The sequence below is a fragment of the Eptesicus fuscus genome, chromosome 9 (genome assembly GCF_027574615.1).
Source record: "Eptesicus fuscus isolate TK198812 chromosome 9, DD_ASM_mEF_20220401, whole genome shotgun sequence".
Taxonomy (NCBI): Eukaryota; Metazoa; Chordata; class Mammalia; order Chiroptera; family Vespertilionidae; genus Eptesicus; species Eptesicus fuscus.
The window spans coordinates 33,109,692-33,127,283 of NC_072481.1; the positions used below are offsets into that span (position 1 = coordinate 33,109,692).

The 17,592-nt window shown below is 41.2% G+C and overlaps 1 protein-coding gene across 1 annotated transcript in view; it reads left to right on the forward strand.

Annotated features, from left to right (window-relative positions):
• The window catches only part of TUT4 (terminal uridylyl transferase 4), a 127,736-nt gene that overhangs the window by 81,700 nt on the left and 28,444 nt on the right, over positions 1–17,592 (forward strand). Inside the window, exons 14-17 of the mRNA XM_028142150.2 lie at positions 532–1,226; positions 5,121–5,271; positions 11,081–11,167; positions 13,089–13,192. Of these exons, the coding sequence (XP_027997951.2) occupies positions 532–1,226; positions 5,121–5,271; positions 11,081–11,167; positions 13,089–13,192 (1,037 nt within the window). The remainder of the gene's footprint in view (positions 1–531; positions 1,227–5,120; positions 5,272–11,080; positions 11,168–13,088; positions 13,193–17,592) is intronic.

Genomic DNA, 17,592 nt, shown 5'->3' on the forward strand with positions numbered 1-17,592 from the left:
AACTTTCTGATCTCACTAAAGTTAAATCTTAAAGTCAGTATTTTTTTTAACTTGAAGCTTTGAGAGTTTAGGTTATATTTTATTTGTTTAAATTGCAAGGAGTATTTAACTAAAAATACTATGAAAATGAAAATTATTAATGGGTCCCAGAGCTTGAAAATTTTCATTCAATGACACTATTGGGAGGCATATTGACATAGTTCTTTTCAGCAATTTCATCATTGAAACTTTGTAATTACTGAGTTGGGCTCCTCCGCCATTCTCTCATTAATTACTTTATTATTATTATCATTATTATTATTATTATTATTCTTTTCTAAAAATTTTTTTTATGTTAAGACAGAAACAAAGGAAACAAAGTTGCTATTATATTTCCCCTACTAAGTTTTCAAGGACTCTCACTGGGACTTTAGAAAAGCTTTGGGAAAATGTATTCTGCTTACAATCCAGCAGTTAAGAACTGTTCGTATAATCTTGAAAACGTAGTTTGTTAGTAAATACTTAGCAACTGACCATTTTCTTTTTTATTAGATCCATTTTCAGTCAAGAGGAATGTTGCACGGAGCTTAAACAGCCAGCTTGTTTATGAATATGTTGTGGAGAGATTCAGGGCAGCTTATCGATATTTTGCCTGTCCTCAGAGGAAGGATGCAGATAAATCTGTGGATTCCATGAAAAAAGAAAAAGGGAAAATAAGCAATAAGAAACCAGTCAAGACTGACAATAAGACATCTAATTGTTGTATTCAACTTGGGAAAAGCACAGAAAAAATAAATGCAGAAAGAGGTCAACCTGGTAAATATGATGAAATGAAATGTACATCACGGAGATGTATTACTGAAGATGACAATTTGTTGGTAACTGAACTAGTTTTGGCTGAACATGGACAGGAATCTTCATCTCTTTCTACCAGTGAAGGCAGAGAATTGGAGCCAAAATCAATTAAGAAACAAGATGATTTAGTTCCTTCAGAAACTTGTTTAAAAAAGGAGCTCAGCCAATGTAATTGCACTGATTGTAAATCCTCTGACCCAAATGAGTCTGTTGGTACAGACTGCAGGTCAAATTTAGAAACAGAGAGTTCACATCAGAGTGCGTGCACCGACACATCTGCTACCTCTTGCAACTGCAAAGCTACAGAAGATGCTTCTGACCTTGATGATGATAACCACCCCACCCAGGAATTACATTATGTGTTTGATAAGTTTATTTTAACCTCTGGCAAGGTAGGTTACAGTTTGTAAACAATCTGTAAGATGTTGTGGTGGTGTACTTATAGTTCTTAGATACAGAAATATAAAAATAGTTGTTTTGGAATAATATTTTAGTGTATATTTTAATTTTACTTACTGCATTTTTGCTAATAAGTTGCCTTTAAAGAATGTATATAAAACCCCAAAAGGTTTCAGCACTCTATTATTAGTTGATTTGCTTCACTTTCTTACATATGAAAATCAGTTATCAGATATTTTATGAAAATCAGTTTGGCAAAGGCACATGTATTTTAAATTTTGCTTATTTTTTTATACGCAATGATTATTTTTTCTTCCACAAATGAGAATACAAGGTTTGTGAACTATAATGGTATTCTATTTTAAAGGTTTTTTTGTTTTATTAATACTTAAAGGTTTTTTGATTTTTATAGAGAGTTGAAGGGAGGGGGAGAGATAGACAGAAACATCAATGTGAGAGAGAGAGACATTGATTGGTTGCCTCCAGCACACACCTCATTTGGTGCTGGGGATCGAACCTGCAACCTGAGACCCTTCGGTGCCCGGGCCGATACTCCAACCAATGAGCCACACCGGCCAGGGCATTAACTTTCCTACTTTTAAAGAGGCATATTCTGAACTTTAACTTGATAAATTGCAGAAAATAAAATATCCCAATGGACAGAAAATAAGCAGTAACTACTTTGTTAATAAAAGAAAGTTTTAGCTAAGTCATGTTGCTTCAAGTACAGTATATACAATTGAAATATTAGCACCCAGGGTGCTGATTATATAGATTATGTGTCAACCAGGTGGAATATTACAAAAACAATTGGAATGTCATCCAGTTTTATTGTTTTATCAATAATTACTTACTCACAGCTTAAATTTTTTAACGTAATTACTAAGCTGTGTTTCTTCATGTTTTTGTAAGGGTACATCTATTGATTTTGTTTAGGTTGCAGTATTTAGGATATATGGACTATTGAAAGGATGAAATAAATGGCAGAGTTTTAGAAAAGACTCTTAATTATACAGCTGTAGTTTATATTTCTTCTACTTTATAGATTTTTCTACCTGTAAACTTATATTAAGGTAGCTGCTTCTCCAATTTTAATTTTTTCTAATTATCTATAACAGTTTTCTAGAATTTTCTGATGAATATTTCATTTTAAAAAGCTTTGCGGGGGAGGAGGGCTCGGGCGTGGGCTAAAGGGGGCCAATAGGGGTGAAAAGGGACATATGTAATACTTTCAACAATAAAGAATTATTAAAAAAAGAAAGCTTTGCAAAGCTGATAGAAATTCCTATGGTACTACTGTTAATTAGCCTACAGCACAGCATTCCTACAAATAGAGGTTTCTGTATATAATTTTCATCAGAGTTCATAGCTAGGTAAATGTCCAGGCTAATCCTGGAGGAAGAAGCTAACTCTAGGATCTAGTCATCCTATATAATAAAAGGGTAATATGCAAATTGACCAAACAGCAGAATGACTGGAACTCCTTCAGCTCCTTGGCCCGCCCCCGAGCGGGCACCCAATCGGGTGGGGCTGGCCGGCAAACTGCTCACGGCCCCTTGCCCCCAAGCTGGCACCCCACTTCGATTGGGGGCGGGGCGGCCGGCAAACTGGTCACGGCCCCTTGCCCCAGCCAGCCCACCTCCTATGGCCCCCATCAGGGTGGGTCGGCTGGACCCCACCAGTGCACGAATTCGTGCCCTGGACCTCTAGTATTATAATAAAGAAAAAAGTTGTGATTTCCTTTACCATATGTGTTTTTTTTTAAAATAGTTGGGGAAAATTTCACTGTTTTAGCTACCTGTCTGTCTGATAGTGTGTTGGAATAAATTTTAAAGTGTGGCATAGGGTTTGAAGTTACATTTGTGGCTATAACATAAGAGTTGTTCCTTGTATGAAGCAGATTTATTTTTAGAGTTCAGTTCTACAGTTTGGTTTCTTGAATACTTTGCTAATGTAATAAATTGAACCAGCTAGGCGAGCAAGGGTTCTAGGATTGATTAGTTCTGAAGATAGAAAATGTTTAGAGTGAAATGAAAGGTGCCACTTGAAATTTTTTAATACAATCACTAGAAGCCCGATGCATGAAGATTCGTGCTAGAATGGGCCTTCCTTTCCCTGGCTGCCAGCACCGCCTTTCTACTCCATCCCCGGAGCCGCCTCTTTCCTCTTCGGCCCCGCCTTCCCACGCTGCCCAGAGGCCCTGAGAGACCAGGGGTGGGGCGGAACGCCTGCGTCGTTGCCATGGCGACGACACAATTGTCCCACCCGCCCCCAGTTGCTCGGCACCTGTGTATGCAAATTAACCACCATCTTTGTTTGGTTAGTTGGCATATCACTCCTGATTGGCTGGTGGGCATAGTGGAGGTATGGTCAATTTACATGTTTGTCTATTATTAGGTAAGATGCCCTGCATAGTGATATTTTTGGTCAACAATGGACTGCCTATACAATGGTGATCCCATAAGATTATAATAGATGGTAAACAAAAAAAGTTTGTTTTTGATGTCAGAAGAAAAGGTTGGACCTGACTATAGCGTGAATTTACTGCTAGCTAGCTCTGGGTGATTTAGATGAGGCTCAGCTTGCTGTTCACCAGCTGTGTGCCTAGCCACTGCTGGGTCTGGAGTTGACAAGGGAGCAAGAGCTGGGGAGGGAGCCCATGTGTGCGCTGTGCGCGCATGCACACGCGCGCGCACACACACACACACACACACACACTCACACACACACACACTATCCTGCACACACTTCCTTTCCCTCTGTTTCTCTTTATCTCTTCCCTCACAGTCTGCTTCCTCCCTTCTTTCTCCCTTTCCCTCTCCTTCTCTTCCTCCCCCTCTTATTATTTCTCATATCAGTCTTTATCTCTGTGGTTCTCTTTTGATCTGTGCTCTCTTTTTTTTCCCCTTCTCTCTATCCCCTCCTTCCTGCCTCCTCCTGATGTCTACTCACCCTCCAATGTTGTCCCATCCATATCCCTTACTTTGCCCTGCAAATGCACACGCACACATTTATACCATATTTTTACTGTATCTTTTCTATGATTAGATATACAAGTACTTAGCAAAATGTTATAGTTGCCTGCAGTATTCAGTACAGTAATGTATTGTACAGGCTTGTAGCCTAGAAACAATAGGCTATACCAGTGGTCGGCAAACCGCGGCTCGCGAGCCACATGTGGCTCTTTGGCCCCTTGAGTATGTGGCTCTTCCACAAAATACCATGGCCTGGGCGAGTCTATTTTGAAGAAGTGGCATTAGAAGAAGTTTAAGTTTAAAAAATTTGGCTCTCAAAAGAAATTTCAATCGTTGTACTGTTGATATTTGGCTCTGTTGACATGAGTTTGCCGACTACTGGGCTATACCATATAGCCTTCATGTTTAGTAGGCTATACCATCTAGATTTCTGTAAGTGCACTCTGTGATGTTTGAAAAACTATAAAATCACCTGATGATGCATTTCTCAGAACATATTCCCTATTGTTAAGTGATATACAACTGTAATCTACTTAGTTAAAGATCTTAGTAGATTAAATAGTAATGCATGTATTTCATTTGGTGACTGATAAAACTATTGGAATTAATCTATGTCTTTTTTCATCTCCTGGTATTTTATTTTACATCATCAGGTAAAGCTAATCCTTGATAATACCATTTTAGTGGCGAAGAAAGTTAAAGTGGTTGGTTCAAAATATGTTTTTTACATTTAACAATGCATTTCATTAACATGCTTTTCCCCCAGCCCCAGTCTTCTGAAAGCAAAGGTTATCAGAACTGAGTTACATAAAATATTCTGTTTGGACCTGCTTTCTAAGTAATGATGAAGCTCCTCAATAGTTTATTAGATTAGATTACTATTATTATTATTATTTTTTTGCCTTTGTTTAGCCACCAACGATAGTATGCAGCATCTGCAAAAAGGATGGCCATTCCAAAAATGATTGCCCGGAGGATTTCAGGAAAATTGACCTAAAACCTCTGCCACCAATGACAAATCGATTTCGGGAAATACTTGACTTAGTATGTAAAAGATGTTTTGGTAAGTCTTTTATTATTAGAACTGAGACTAATTTCTTTCTTAGATTTTGATATTTGTTTATTTGTTTTATTATTTAAAAACCATTTGCTTAACATTTGTTTTGGTAGAGGTTTTTGAATAGTTTAGAGACCCAACTATAAATATTTACTAAATGTCTACTGTGTGCAGGACACTGTGATAAATGCCAAGGGGAATACAGAGACCCTATGTGTTGCTTTTAAGAAGCTTAGACTCTCGCCGAGACCGGTTTGGCTCAGTGGATAGAGCGTCGGCCTGCGGACTCAAGGGTCCCAGGTTCAATTCCGGTCAAGGGCATGTACCTTGGTTGTGGGCACATCCCCAGTGGGGGGTGTGCAAGAGGCAGCTGATCGATGTTTCTCTCTCATCGATGTTTCTAACTTTCTATCCCTCTCTCTTGCTTTCTGTAAAAAATCAATAAAATATATTTTTAAAAAAAGAAGCTTAGACTCTGGATCTGTGCTGTCTCATATGGCTATATATGGCTATTTAAATTTAAATTAATTAAAATGAACTGAAATAAACAATTAAGTTCCTCAGTTATACCAGCCACATCTCAAGTACTGAATAGCTACATGTGTCTAGTAACTACTGTATTGGACAGTCTAAATAGAGAACTTTTTTTTTTAATCCTCACCTGAGGATTTTTTTTCCATTGATTTTTAGAGAGAATGCAAGGGAGCAAGGGGGTGCGGGAGAGAGAAACATCAATGTGAGAGAGGCACATCGATTGGTTACTTCACCCATGCGCCCCGACTGGGGCTGTGGTTCGAATCTGCAACCCAGGTACATGTCCTTGACTGGGATCAAACCTGAGGCCCTTTGGTGTGCAGGCTGACACTAAAACCACTGAGAAACACTGGCCAGGGCTAGATAGAGAACATTTTTATCAATTGCAATGTTCTTACACAGAGCTGCTCTAGATGAATGTGTAAGACATGTATAAACATTGCCATAACTGGAAGCATTATGCATTACTTGCTATAGTAGTGGTAAAGAAAATGCAATGAAAACACAATTTTAACTGGGATGGATCAGAGGAATTGGAATTAATGATGTGACATTTGAGTTGGAACTTGAGATATAGGAGATTATTCATAAACCAAAGGGTGTTTAATTTGTCTGAGAGAATAATTACCTTAGGTTTGGTAAAATATAAGAAAGGCAATAGGGGGAGAAAAGGATAAAGATATTTTGAGGAAATCCTTACATACAGGGGTGGGCAAAAGTAGGTTTACAGTTGTTTGTGTGGAAAAACATGTAATACAAGAAAAATAATACTGTTTTGCATGCTCACAACTGTACACCTTTTGCCCACCCCTATACCTTACTCATCACACATTTATAGTATATCTGGGATGAATCTTCACTCAGTAAACATTTTTTTAAAATTAATTAATTTTTTAAAATTAAAGTTACTGGAGTGAAATAGCAAATATTTCTAAATTATTTGCTGTGTCCAGGTAAGATAAAGTTTCTGATGTAACATTTTATCCTTCCTTATCTTCATTTCCTGCCAGGCAACCACTTACCTGCTTTTTGTTACTGTAGATTAGTTTGCATTTTCTGTTTTATATATTTAAAAAAAAAATCATTTTTACTGATTTTAGAGAGGAAGGGAGAGGAGAGAGAGAGATAGAAACATCAATAATGAGAGAGAATCATTGACTGGCTGCCTCCTGCATAATTGGGGATCTAGCCCGCAACCAGAGCATATGCCCTGATTGGGAATGGAAGTGTGACTTCCTGGTTCGTAGGTCAACGCTCAACCACTGAGCTACTGTGGCCGAGCAGTTTGCATTTTCTAGAGTTCTATATAAATAGAATCACAAAGCTTGTACTCTTTTTTTTTTTTTTTTGCGAGGGGAGGGGAAAAGGTCTGACTTCTTTTACTTAGCATAACTATTTTGAGATTCATCTGTATTGTGTGTATCAATGATGATTTATTCCTTTTTATTGCTGAATTATGCTCCATTATATGGGCGTACCACAATTTGTTTACCCATTCACCTGTTGATGAATACTTGGTTTGTTTCTAAATTTTATTACAAATAAATCTGCAATATACTTTCATGTATAAGTCTGGGTATATACATATGCTTTACTTTCTCTTGGGTAAATATCTAAGAGTTGAATGGTTCAATCATCACACATATTTTATAATGTAATATAATTTATTACCTTTGTTTGTATTTATTTAGTTACTTATCTCAATATGGACTCATGGATATTTTATACTTTGGGTTTTAATCCAATACCACTTTATTTTGTTGCTCAAATTGTTACAGATTTGGCTATTGGGAGCTCTTTCAGTTGGTTCAAGTGTCCCTTTAATAAATCCCCATCAGTGTATGGTTTTGCTTGTTGATTTTTTAGCACTTTCTTACTTTTCTGGCATTACAAATGTTCCAGGTCATCATATATATATTTCCTGCATTTCTCCCAAGAGCCCTGGTTTCTTTTATTGGATAATGGTATTAGAAACCAAGGATGCCTGTTATTACTGGACTAGAGGCCTAGTGCACGAAATTCGTGCATGGGGGAGAGGGAGTCCCCTCAGTCCAGCCTGCACCCTCTCCAATCCGGACCCCTTGGGGGATGTCCGACTGCCAGTTTAGGATCAGGCCTAAACCAGCAGTTGGATATCCCTCTCACAATCCAGGACAACTGGCTCCTAACTCCTCACCTGCCTGCCTGCCTGATCACCCCTAACTGCGACCCCTGCTGGCCTGGTCACCCCCAGCTGCCCCCCCTACCAGTCTAGTTGCCACCAACTGCCCACCCCCCACTGACCTGGTTGCCCCAACTGTCCCCCCCACTGACCTGGTCACCCCACACTGCCCCCTCTGCCAGCCTGGTTGCCCCTCACTGCCCCCACCCGCTTGCCTGGTCACCCTCAACTGCCCCCCCTGCTGGCCTGGTCACCCAACGCAGCCTGCTGCTCGGTCGTTTGGTCGCCCCTCGCCCCCCTGCCGGCCTGGTCACCCCATGCAGCCTGCTACTTGGTTGCTTGGTTGTCCCTCACTAACACCCCTGCTGGCCTAGTCGCCCCACGCAGCCTGTTTGGTCATCCGTTCGGTTGCGATGGTCGCTTAGGCATATATATATATACACACACACACACACACACTAGAGGCCTGGTGCATGAAAATTCATGCACTGGAGGGGGCGTCCCTCAGCCCGGCCTGACCCTTCTCACAGTCCGGGAGCCCTCAGGGTCAGGAGGTGACCTGGCAATCAGGGGAAGGCGACGCCCCATTACACCTCTGCTGCTGCCACTGCTGGCAGTACAAGCCTCAGCTGGCCCTTGTTACCTGAGCCTCAGGCGGCCCTGGGCGGCTGGGCAGCCGCCATCTGAGGCTTGCCTGTGCCTCGGGCCGGCCCTGGGCAGCTAGGCAGCCGCCATCTGAAGCTTGCCTGTACCTTGGGCTGGCCCTGGGCGTCTGGGGGGCTGAGGGAACTGGGGGACTCCAGAGGCAGGCGCGTGGAGTGGCCGGTCCTGCCTGGGGGCGGGCCTGGCCTTGCCACACGCCTGCCGCCCCAGTGGGGCTGAGGGGACTGGGCACTGCCATCTTGTGGCTATGGGTACTGCCATCTTTGAGGGTGGGGCAGCCAATTAGCATATTCCCTCCTTATTGGCTATGGATGCCGCCATCTTTGAGGGTGGCGCAGTCAGTTAGCATATTCCCTTATTGGCTGTGGATGCTGCCATCTTTGAGGGTGGGGCAATCAATTAGCATATTCCTTCCTTATTGGCTGTGGGCACTTCCATCTTTGTGACGGTGTGAGGGTCAATTAGCATATTCCCTCTTTATTAGATTAGATTGTTGCTTCTAGGCCCTCACAGCAAGAAAATGTGTGTATACTAACATATATACATATATGTGTATATGTGTATACAGATATACACATATACATATACACACACACACACATCTATGAATATTTCTATATGTAACCATCTTATCCACATTAAGCTAAACATTACTTTCTACTGATGTCTCCAACTCTAATACATTATTACATGGCTCATTCTAGCCTCTGCTTATCTATAAATTTCCACTCCAATAGTGAGAAATCTGGCTCCCACCATCTGCCACATATTTATTTAGTTGTTCCATTTAAGTACATATCTATAGCATTATCAGAACTGTTATCCTGTACTCCTGTGGAAAACAACTTTGTCAATTAGAGTACAGTGCTTATATGCAGTTGCTTTTGCTTTTAGTCTTATAGACTCCACTAATTTTCCAAGTTACTTAGGTTAGCACCTTTTCCTACACTCCCTTGAGTGAAGTTGTCTTATCTATATACACTGAGTGGCCAGATTATTACGATCTCTGAACACATAATAATCTGGCCACTCAGTGTGTGTGTGTGTGTGTGTATAAAACAGGTCCAGCCAGCCTGGTCAGGGGGAGGGGACATGGATGGTTGGCCAGCCTGCCTGCTGGTCAAACTTCTGGTTGAGGGGACAATTTACATATTAGCCTTTTATTATATAGGATATACACTGAGTGGCCAGATTACTATGCATTCAGATATCATAATAATCTGGCCACTCTGTATATAAAAGCCCAGCGACCGAACGGCGGAACGACCAGAACGACCACCGGGAGCTGCCCCCTGGTGATCAGTGTGCTCCCACAGTGGGAGCGCTGCTTAGCTGACCGGGATGAACGGCGCTCCCACAGCGGGCTGATCCCTGCAGGCCACACCCCCACCTGCGCATGAATTCGTGCACCGGGCCTCTAGTACATTTATAATACCATTAGATTTTTTTAGTTATAACCTGCATTCCATCCTGAGATTGCCTGACCTCCTAGATGAGTTTTTAAGATTTGCATATTGTAAAGTTCACTATTTTGTGCTACAGAGTTTTATGGGTTTTGACAAGTGCATCATATGTGTTACCATTAGAGTATCCTACAAAATAGTTCACTACTCTAAGAAAAGAATAATCACATGTATTTCAGCTAATCAAATTGCAAGTGCTGATACATTTGTTTTGCAAAAGCTGAGTATTAGTTTAATTCATTATAGTTAATTACTGTTTGTTCCCATTAGCTATTAACTCCTGGGGATACATTTGGAGGTGGAGACAGGAAAAAAGACTATTCTTAAGGAATACAAGGTGGGGCAAAAGTAGGCTTACAATTGAGAATACTCGAAACACAGAGTTTATACTTATATTATTCTTTATTATTATTTTCCATATGAACAACTATAAACCTACTTTTGCCCCATCCTATATATGGTCTTATTTTAAAAAATAAGGTGAATATAAATGAAACAGCTAGAAAACTAAAAAGACAGTGTAAATTAAACTGATAAGTAGTTTGGAGAACTAAGGAAATTTAGTTAAGGAAATGTCTTTGAAGACTCATTGAGTAAAGCAACTTATAGGGAAGATGTGAATCTTGGACCAGGCATTTGTGGCAACTGTTAGATTTGAATGTCAGGTACCTAGTGTCATCTTACCGCGAGGGAAGAACAAGCATGTGTATGGGAGAGAGTAGAATGTCTGAAGAAAATGATTTTAAATAATTTGTAGAAGTAAATATATTTTGTAGATATTTCATAAGGAAAATGATCATGTGAAATGAACATAGATCTATAAAATTATCTTTTTGCTGTTTTCTGCCCCTCCCTTCCCTAGTAACATTTATAACTTTATATTCATAGAAGTTGACAAATAATAAAGAAAGTTTAAGTAAAGTTTTTAGGGTAAAAAAATAGAAGATATTTTCAGATTTTATTTTTCTTACTTTTCTTTTTTTTTTCAATTTAGATGAGTTGTCACCACCTTTCTCTGAACAACACAACAGGGAACAAATTTTAATGGGCTTGGAAAAGTTTATTCAAAAAGAATATGATGGTATGTCATATGTTAAAAATTGATGCTTTTGTTACTATAGTCACTTGATCTGAGTTTCATTCATTTTTTTAAAAAGTTTATTGAATGTTATGTGTTAGATACTATTCTAGGTGCTGGGGATACAGTGCTAATAAAAGAGGTGAAACCTGCTCTCATGAAGCTTATATTAAGAGGGGGAGACATAGTCAAGTGAAAAAATATGTATTTAATATAAGATCAGGAAATAAATGCTATTAAAGTTCAGGAGTTAAAAGGATAGTAATGGGGTGTTATGGTAGTTCTTTCTGATAAAGTGACATTTGAGCAGAGCCATAAATAATATGAAGGAGCAAGTAATATGATTCTCTAAGGAGAGAACATTCTAGAAAGAAAGAGTAACAAATATAAACACCCCAAGATTGGATTATGTTTGAAGGTCAGCCAGGATGTCAGTGTGGCTAGAGTGGAGTGAATGAAGCGACTGTACTAGAAAGATGAGGTTAGAGAGGTAGCCTAGAGACTGGATCATTAGGGCCTTATAGATGTTGATAGAAGGACTTTGACTTTTATTTTGAGTAATGAGAAGCTTCTGGAGGATTTTAACACTTAAGTGACATGATCTGAGAGAACAGAGTATAGATTCATAAGAATGGAAGCAAGCAGAATATTTAAGAGGCTGCTGCATAGATTCAGATGAGATATAACAGTGATTTGAAAGAGTAGATGAGAAGTGGTCAGATTTAGGATATATCTTGAATGTAGAGCCAATAGGATTTGCTGATGCATTGCATGTTAGATGTAAGGAAAAGGAGTCAAAGATGGTTTCAAGGTGTTTACCTCAATAGTTGGGTGGTGCTATTTAACTGAGATGGCAAAAATAGCAGAAGGAGCAGGTTTTGAGTATAGGGGTGAAGAATCAAGAGTTCTGTAGCCAAGTATTTTAGAAAAGAATAAAGAGTTGATTTATAATCAGAATGAAGTATTTTAAAAGATAATCTGTAATGTGCTATAAAATTCCATATTTGAATTATATTTGCTGTTATGTAAAATATTGACCCAATCTAAAGTCCCTGTTATATTAAACTGATGCACATTTTTATTTGCTCATGAACATAACTTCTTTTATATCTCAGTTATTGTTGAAATTTCAAGTTAGAGTATCAGAACTGAAAGGGGGGATTAAGTTTTGAAAATATAGAGTTTGTTATCTAAATGTATAGTGTATAAGAATTACTAGGGAGAAAAACCTGATCCTGTTAAGTCACAGCTGATTTGAAGTGGTATCTGTAATGAATGATACTAAGAATGAGAAGATAGTCCTATCATAATTTATATCAAATGGATTAATGTCTCACTTTTGGAGGAGAATTAATTCTATTTACTAAGGTGATATTTATAGGACTACTTGAATTGTGCCTTAAAAAATACCCCCACAAAAACCAACTAGTTTATTTCCAAGACATGAATCTCTAAGTATTGGTCTTAACTATTGGTAGTGATGTTGAGAATGAATAAAAGTGGATGAATTTATGAAATAGTTAAGTTGGAAGAAGCTAAATTACTTGATATTTTGGATGTGGAGGAGTTAAGAATCACACATATATTTCTGACTTGGGCAACTGAGTGGATGATGATACTATTTTCTGAGAAGGATTATAGATATAATAGTAGATTTGAGATGAAGTGATAGTTTAGTTTTAACTTGTTGAATTTATGATGTCTGGAAAAAATGGAAGAAGCAGTAAGATACATGGGTGTGGGAACTTGAGCAAAAGATCTGCACTTTAGATGAGTGTGGTTTTGGAAATTCTCAGTATATCTGTCAATGGTAGGTAATTTAGGGCATAAAATGTGGACAAGATCGTTTGTGTTAGGCTATATGTAGGTAATAGAAGACTCCTCTTTCCTGCTAATTATAAAACTTTGACTTTTTTTCCCTTAGAAAAGGCAAGATTGTGCTTATTTGGCTCTTCTAAGAATGGATTTGGATTTCGTGATAGCGATCTGGATATTTGTATGACCCTGGAAGGCCACGAAAATGCAGAGGTAAGAGTTAGTGTTTGGAAAGAGATGAGGAAGTTTATTTTCTTCTAGTGATTAATCTATTTTTAATTTTGTCTGTAGTATTGATAAAAATATATGGTGTCATTCTTTGTGTAAATATATTAGCTATAGCAGTGTTTGAAATGTAAGGTCATATTATTATTTTAAGAGACATTAAAATATTTAAGTAAATTTACTGTTTGAGTAATTTTATAATGCAAAAAGCATGTCACTGAGAGTTACAGGTGCTTGTAATAAATTGTTGGAAAAAGTTAATGTACCATAGAGTTGGAATTTTTTTCTTTAGAACCAATGAGAAGTTGGTGCTTCAGTTTGGTAGTGAACATTGATCTCACTATCTTTTCATACCTCTTCCATTAGGTCATGTCTTTGTATTACTAGAGATAGAAAAGAAAGGTAGACATATAATTTATAAATAGCTTGTGTTCTACAAGTTCATTGCAATTTTGGGGTACTTGGAACACATTTTTTTCTATAGAAGCAATGTTATAAATTATTTGTACTAATATAGCTTTACAGTGAAAAAGGCTGATAGGAAAAAAATGGATTCGAAATATGGTGTTAGAGGAGAGCTCTATGAATACCCTTGGACCACCAGAAAGACAAAAGGGGGTCCTAGAACAAATTAAACCTAAAACATTGCTGGAGGCAAAAATGATAAAACTGAAGTTTTCCTACTTTGGGCATATCATGAGAAAGTCAGGGTTCTTTAGAAATGTCAAACATGTGTGAGAAATAAAAGTCAGCAGGAAAAGAGGATGGATTGACTTTATAGAAGAAACCCATAGGCATGAGTCAAAAGGAGCTGAGTAGGGCTATTGAGGTCAGGACATTGTGGACATTCATAGGGTCTCCAGGATTTAGAGCCAACTCAATAGCAATATATAGGATAGCTTTTAGAAACTCATTTTTGAGTGAGGAGGGAAATTGAAATTTGTTGAGTCCCTTGTATACACTTTTACATACATTATCTCATTTCACTCCTACAACTACCTTTGAGGTAGAAAATTTCCCCCATTTTACAGATGAGAAAACTGGGGCTTTGAAAGATAAACTTACTTGCCCACGTTCACAGCTAGTAAATGATGGAGCTGGGATTCATACCCAGGTCTGTCTGACTCCAGAGTTCATCTTCTTTTCATTGTATCTCACAGCTTCTCTGTAATTTATTTAACCCAAAGTGTAGCTGAAATATAGTACTAATGGTTCTGTAGACCTTAACCACTACTTTCTGAAATTGAAAGTTTTCTGAGTTCTATGAGATGCCAGGAGCAGACCTTCCTCCAGAGCACTTTCATCAGTGGGAATGGGTAGTTAGGCCTTTCTTCTTTGTGTACCAGGCCTCAATAGTGGGAACAAGATTGTCCAAATTCCAGTAAAGAAAGGGGCTGATTGGACAAGGAAAAGTATCTCCGGCCTTCCTAGCAGCAACTAGAAAAGGAGGAGATCCCTATAGTTGCTCATTCCCTTACTAGCATAGTTATTGCTATTTATAGTTACTACTAGAGGCCCGGTGCACGAAATTCGTGCACTGGGGGGGAGAGTGGGGGGTGTGCCCCTCAGCCCAATCTGCACCTTCTTCAATCTGGGACCCCTCAGGGGATGTCCAACTTCCAGCAGTCGGACATCCCTCTCACAATCCGGAACCGCTGGCTCCTAACCACTCACCTGCCTGCCTGCCTGATTGTCCCTAACCCCACTGCCTGCCTGCCTGCTCGCCCCTACCTTGATCTCCTGCCAGCCTGATTGCCCCTACCTTGCCCTCCCCTATCAGCCTGATCACCCCAAACTGCCTGTGCCTTGGCCCCCAGTCTGGCCTCCCTCTGGAGGCACCACCCCCATAACCCCAATGCTGCTGCCACTGCAGCTGGTTATGGCTGCCTGAGCCTTGGCCTTTGTAGCCACTGCGGCTTTGTCTGGAAAGATGTCCGGAAGACAGCCACTCTAATTAGCATATTACCCTTTTATTAGTATAGATTTAGGGACCATTACAACCACGCAGAACTTGAAGAAAACACATGGCCCTGGTCAGTTTGGCTTAATGGAGAGAGCATCGGCCTGTGGACTGAAGAGTCCAGGTTTGATTCTGATCAGAGGCACACATGCCTGGGTTTCGGGCTCAATCCCCAGTAGGGGGACCTGTGGGCGGCAGCTGATCAGTGATTCTTTTTTTTTTTTTTTTTTTTTATTTTATTGATTTTTCACAGAGAGGAAGGGAGAGGGATAGAGAGGTAGAAACATCGATGAGAGAGAAACATCGACCAGCTGCTTCCTGCACACCCCCCACCGGGATATGTGCCAGCAACAATGTACATGCCCTTAACCGGAATCGAACCTGGGACCTTCCAGTCCGCAGACCGACGCTCTATCCACTGAGCCAAACCGGTTTCGGCTGATCAGTGATTCTTATCATTGATGTTTCTATCTCTCTCTCCCTCTCCCTTTCTGAAATTTTAAAAATATATATTTTTTAAAGAAAACACATGATCTTCACTTTGGGCTTTGTCATCTTACAATATCCTTTGTGCAGTGTTTTAACTTCCCTCAGCTTTCCTTTACCCACCTTTAAAGTGCAATCTATTTTGGGGAAGATGATCAGGAAAGTGATTCCAGTGGGTAGAAGTTTTTTTTGGAGGGGATGGGTCATGAAGATATTTAAAAATTGAGCATGGTGATGGTTGTACCACTCTGAATTTACTTTAAAAAACCAGTTCATTGTACACTTTAGGTGACATGTACAGTATATGGGTTATATCTCAATAAAGCTGTTCTTTTATTTCTTTTTAAATAAAGACCAGTCTTATAATCAGTTGCAGATGTTTTCAGAGGCCCCTCAAGATTTGCTTACCATGTCCCAAATCACGGCTGTGATTCCCAGTTGCCTCCAGTCCTGGTGGATGTGGATGGTGTGGTTTGCAAAGGAGAAGGTGGCAAGAGGCTTATGGAATTTCGGCAACCCCATTCCCCCGGTCTCCTCATAGGGCACCAGGGCCATTCCCACTGTGCCAGCTCTGCTCCCTTTAACCTGTTGGGCAAAAGAATCGTGTGTGCTCTGGCCAGAAAGTGCATTCTTTCTTAGGTGGCCCGAATGCTTTTTTTAAGGTCGTTTTATGGATTCAAAAGAATAAACAGAGATGTGGAAAGCTTTTGTCAAAATCCTTTTACATGGTTCTTCCAGTCTCATGGGAAATGAGATGTGGCTCTGAATTCATCCCAAAGTGTGTCTTTGGGCAAAAGCACCCAGAACGGCACAACTCCTGCAGAATGCCCCACACACTTTGCTGTCAGGACTCAGGGGGGCTTGAGGGTGAGCGAGGCGGTGGTGCCAGCACAGGACCTGGGAGAAGGTAGCGCTTTCTACACTGCCCAGGCCACGTGGACTACAGCAGTACCCGCCCAGGTGGGCAGGGTGTTTCTGCTGTTTTGTTTTGGTCTGGCCTCCACCCCGTCAGCCACGGACCTGTGCCTGCACTGAGACTGAATGGTTTGATGGCCCTACTTTTTGGTGGACAGTGGATGCACTCCCAGAGACTGGCATTTAGACTCTGGCGGCTTCTGAGTCCCTTGCGGGGAGAGCCCGGCCCTACGTCAAGAACAGACTCAGGCGTCCTCGGCCAGGAGGCCTCCTTGGGCTAGGGGCCGCCACAGTTTGAAGGCTGGCCATGACCCCAATCCTGGCAGGGGTCTCCTCTGGGGTGCTGGCAGGCCTGGACTAGGGCTGCGGGCGGTTTGGAGGCTGGTCACGCCCCAGATCCTGGCGGGGATCTCCTCTGGGGTGCTGGCAGGCCTGGGCTAATGGCCGCCCTGGTTTGGAGACTGGTCACGCCCCGATCCTGGTGGGGATCTCCTCTGGGGCGCTGGCAGGCCTGGGTTAGGGTCACTGGCGGTTTGGAGGCCGGTCACGCCCCCGATCCTGGTGGGGGTCTCCTCTGGGGTGCTGGCAGGCCTGGGCTAATGGCCGCCCTGGTTTAGAGACTGGTCAAGCCCCCGATCCTGGCGGGGGTCTCCTCTGGGGCGCTGGCAGGCCTGGGCTCTGGCACCGCAAAGGGAGAGGTTCCTGAACCTGCTTTCCACACACCTAGGCTAGGATACATCTTGTAGGAGGCGGCTTCAATGCCGGGGGTCGGTGACCAGGTCCTCCGGAGCCTCGCTTTCTGGGCTGCAGTCCCACGTCTCCCAGTGCCCCAGCCTCGGATGCGCCCCCGCAATTGCCCCCACCACCAGCCACCTCAGCGCAGGCCACAGCAGCTGAAGCTAGCCTCTTGGAAGCCAGGCCACCACACCCACCACCTCTAGTAGCTCTCTGCTGCTCCCTCGCTGTGCCCTGTCCTCGGGTGGGGGAGTGCTCCCAGCCCAGAGGCCCTCCCTCCCTCCGCAGCCTG